General features: G+C 33.1%; 1 protein-coding gene across 1 annotated transcript in view; it reads right to left on the reverse strand.

The window, feature by feature from the left end:
• Positions 1-567: 567 nt before the first annotated feature.
• Positions 568-4,449, reverse strand: part of LOC110018619 (probable mannan synthase 4) — a 31,870-nt gene continuing 27,988 nt past the window's right edge. Inside the window, exons 4-9 of the mRNA XM_020715981.1 lie at positions 3,310-3,420; positions 2,774-2,910; positions 2,203-2,316; positions 1,914-2,113; positions 1,136-1,336; positions 568-1,060 (exon numbers count right to left, since the gene is read on the reverse strand). Of these exons, the coding sequence (XP_020571640.1) occupies positions 898-1,060; positions 1,136-1,336; positions 1,914-2,113; positions 2,203-2,316; positions 2,774-2,910; positions 3,310-3,420 (926 nt within the window). The 3' untranslated portion in view covers positions 568-897. The remainder of the gene's footprint in view (positions 1,061-1,135; positions 1,337-1,913; positions 2,114-2,202; positions 2,317-2,773; positions 2,911-3,309; positions 3,421-4,449) is intronic.

The following is a 4,449-nucleotide window of genomic DNA, read 5'->3' on the forward strand; positions in this document are numbered from 1 at the left end:
TCATATTTTTTCTCTTATTAATAAAGTTCTCTCTGGGATTGCTTAAAACAGAAAGCAACTCAAATGATGAATTCAATACTCTCATCCTATATGAAGACGATGATAGAGAAGTTATTACGTCTGATATATCGAACGTGCGTACAACGGCATGATTCGCACCACTGTCATGATGCTTGAAAATTTTATGATCTTGGAAGGGTTTTTCTAAAAATCCTTCTTGATATGTAGAGAGGTAATATTTGGTATAGAACAGGAAGTGACTCTTCTCCTCACGCTCACTGTAAAGTAGAAAAACACATTAAATCATTTCAAGACATGCAAGGCAAAGGTGAACTCCATCACCAACCGTTTTACATGAATTATAATTATGCCACTACAAACTTTTTATATGATAAGACGATTAATGAATACTTCCAAATAAATGTAAAGCAAATTTTACACCTATTTCATACACCCAAAGTCTTACTATACCTATTAGAGCATAGTACAACTATTGAATAAGCAATAGATGATTAAAATGCTAATATTAACATATAAAAACAATAAGATCATAATCATATTGTCCGAAAAGAAATACTGAATAGCCTTCATTGGCCCGCAAATGTAGACAATATACGAAAACATACAATAGAAACATAAGATACAATTCAGACACAAGAACTAGAGGCGCAGATGCCAACAAATAATCTAAACTTGCCTTCAGATAGATTTTGGGCCTCCAAAAAGCATGGCCCATCTGTCCAATCAAATTTTGAAATGTGAAGATTCAGTACTGTTTGATATATTTTTCTCTTTTTTTGGTGGCATAAAACTTAAATCCTCACGCAGAAGCACATAATTCAGACCAGCGAAACGGTTCAAAATTGATAGAGCGATAGGAAAATGACAACATGGAAACTACGAACTGGAGATGAAAGTCCCAACATAACCTAAACCCACAATAAGAAATGCAATAGATTGTAGATATATGTATATGAAGTAGTAATCCGCTCCATAAGTCAGATCATAGCTTGCACATAGGACGAGAAAGAAGGCAAATCCGAGTTCCGGAAAGTAGAACCTGGTGATTCAATTTTATATGAAATTAACTATGAAATGTCAGCTGAAACAATGTTATTTATAAATTTTACCAAACCTGTGACTGAGCTTTGGCGAAGCCTTTTCAATTAAATTGGTTTCGGGCAAGAGTTTTTCCTTTATTGTGCCACCAAGCTTCTCTGTAACAACCCATTCATTTGCACTTCCACCCTCCCATAGACCAACGATGGTCGCTTTCACACGGTGCATGGCCATAACATTTTCAAAAAGAATCCAAAATGGTATTACATGTATAGAACTGCACAAAAAGGAGTGAAAAATAAAAATTTGATGTATTCAGATCAACAGAACAAACTAGAACCCACCGAACCGAACCAAACCATTTATGGGTGCCACAGTCAAATCATTGGAAATTTGATAAAAATGAAAAGGAGGTGTTTATAAATACACAAATCTTATGTATTTGCATATCTAATACCTAAATTGTACTTCTTATATTTATACAACCCAAATCTTTCATATCCCATAATAAATACCAACAATTTGAACATCTAAAAAGTGAAATCCCATTTTCGTGAATAGGCAAGGTGTTATGTACGTAAAATTTTTCAAATTTTTCAAGTAGAGGTGTAGATATTTAAATACATAGGAATTAAGTGTTATGTGTGTAGATCTTCCAAATGAAAATTAAGGGTTGGGTTTTTGTTTTAAGGTTTTAAATTTGAGTGAGGATTTGAAAAATGGATGAAAAAGGATGCTAGCTTCAGGAGTAGAAATGTTTTGAGCGCTGTGTATGTAATTGCCCAAAAAAGACAAAAAAAATGAATTAAGAGAAGGGAAACCATGAAAAAAAAAAACAGAGAGGATTCACAAACCTAATGTTTCTGATAGCATTGAGAATAGTAATTGTGGTTGGAATGAAAACTACTCCCCATGTTGGAATGGAAATTTCTGGAACCAAAACAGACGCTGGAATGATGACACAATAGAGTGCAAAGGTGACGATATGAGCCACTACCTTCCGCACGAAGAAAAAGCTGTATAGTAGATAAAGCTTCTTCCATAATGACACGCCCTGCTAATACAGAGAAAGCTCAATTTTCGTGTGATAATATACGTATAGATTTCATCAAATACTAAAAATAAAGAGAAGCTTGGCTTCACCTTGGTCGTCCATATCTCAAAGGCTGATTTTCTCAAGAGATTTGAGGCACCACACGTCCAGCGATGCTGCTGGTGACGATATGCAGCAAAAGAGCCAGGTAGCTCACTTTTCACCTAATGATTACAAAAATCATCACTACTGCTCCTTTAAGCCCAAAACTTTATCACACTGAGAGAAAGGACTTCATAGAATTGTTTGAGAAAAAGAAGAGACTCGGATAATTAATGACATCAAGGTTTTATACTCTTAAGCAAACAAGGACTTTTAATATTTAATCTGACTTAGCATAATGCAAATTTTATAAGAGAAGGATTCTACAGCCAATTTATCTGGCATAACTTTTTCAAAGGCAGCATTAAAATTCAAATATTATTACGAGAAAGCAGTGCAAGATGAGATAGTGCTTCTTAGAAACTGTTCTCAGTTGGACATTAGACAACATTAGCTGCAATTTTCCAAAATGAAAAACGTTTGGGGAAGAATTACTTAAATTTTAAGGTTAACTTGTGGAAATAATTTATTAACAATTGAGAAAGAATAGCCTAATGAAGCAACAATAAAGTCCAATACCTTGAGATCACCAACATATAAGAACTTCCAACCTTTGAGACTTGCCCTAACGGCCAAATCCATGTCCTCTACTGTAGTTCGATCATTCCAGCCTCCAGCCTCTTTGATGGCTGATATTCGCCAGACCCCTCCAGTGCCTGCAAGGACACAAGGAATTGATGTCCCGATAAATTACTCTCTTTTACAAGGATTCATATTTGGATGATATTGCAATTTAATCATTGCCAAAATAATTTTAAGAAATCTGTTTTCTCAGAAAATCATCCCTCGGTTATGTCTTTTAGCATAAAAGAACATCAAGTTTTAAAATTTCTAAGTACCAAGATTTATTGATAATTCATAAAGTACGAATTAGTAAAAGATACTTTTCTTAAACAGCATTTTTTTTATGTCCTTGCATTGCATGAATATTATTGATACTTGACTAAAAGCTAACAAATATATAAAAGATAAGAGTCTGGTAGAATGTTTTATTAAGTTTTGAAAAAAATATATTTTCTGATTAAGTGGATTGGATAGGGTTAGCAACAGTTTACCATTAAATCCAAAGAATGAATAGGTGGATGAACCAGCTTCCTGCTCCACTTTAAAATGATAATCTAATGTCATCCTCTGTATTCTTGTCATCAGGCACTCATTTGGGTTCACTGCAAAAAGCGTCCGGGAAATGCCACGTCAGCAACTTCCTGTCAATTTAAAAATACTTATATCAGAATGAATTTAAGCTTCCTACCTAAAGAACAAACATAAGAAAATAACAAGGTTGCATTTGGCCCCATCAATTACTCTTTATGTAGTTCAATATGTTCCATGAACAGGTGTCACGAAATAGGGTGCTATTTGGTATGTGCAGGCTCATGTAGAGCTTGCTAGGTGAGATATTTTCTGCGAGGCAATCATCATAAGTAGAAACACAGAAAGATAAAGCAAATGGTAAGAAAAAGGATTCAAAAGACCCTCATTCTCAAGGCCAGAGAGGCTCAGACGGTCTTCCTTTCAAGCAAACTATCAAAATACTAAGATCTTAAAAACTGGAATGAGTCGATCTGTTCAACCGGTTCAATCATGAACTAAGCATATGGCCAGTTTGGGTTGTCTTAATAACCGTTTTTGCATCAAACTAGCGAAAACCGATGTGAACTTCCGATTAAACTAACGAACAGGTTATAAAGAACCTGTCAGTCCAAATTACCTATTTAATTACCTTTAATTCTTAATTGAATGCTAAAAAGTCTTCATATGACCGAATTTAATAAGTTTTCAAAAGTCAAACATATAATTATGAATTTAAAACTTTATATTTAGTAATTAATATCATTTTAATCAAATTAATTGGAACAATGGAACAATTTTTACATAAACAGTGAAAAAAAAAGGTCTCATTCATGATATAGGACTAAAAAATTGGACGCACTAAACTGTAAAAATGAAGAACTGAAATGAGCTTTTGAAACATTAAAGGGGTTGCATAATGCAGGCATATAATAACAACAACAATCCTTTATCCCACTAAGTGGGCATAATGTGGGAATATTATGATAAAATTTTTATTTTTATTTTTTTATATTATAATTTTTTTAATCTTATTAATTACTATAAATTATATCTCAACTATAATTAATTTATTTTTGTTTATATTTGTTATTTTTTATTTTCTAAATATTAATATATATATA

Source organism: Phalaenopsis equestris, unplaced genomic scaffold (genome assembly GCF_001263595.1).
Source record: "Phalaenopsis equestris unplaced genomic scaffold, ASM126359v1 Scaffold000027, whole genome shotgun sequence".
Taxonomy (NCBI): Eukaryota; Viridiplantae; Streptophyta; class Magnoliopsida; order Asparagales; family Orchidaceae; genus Phalaenopsis; species Phalaenopsis equestris.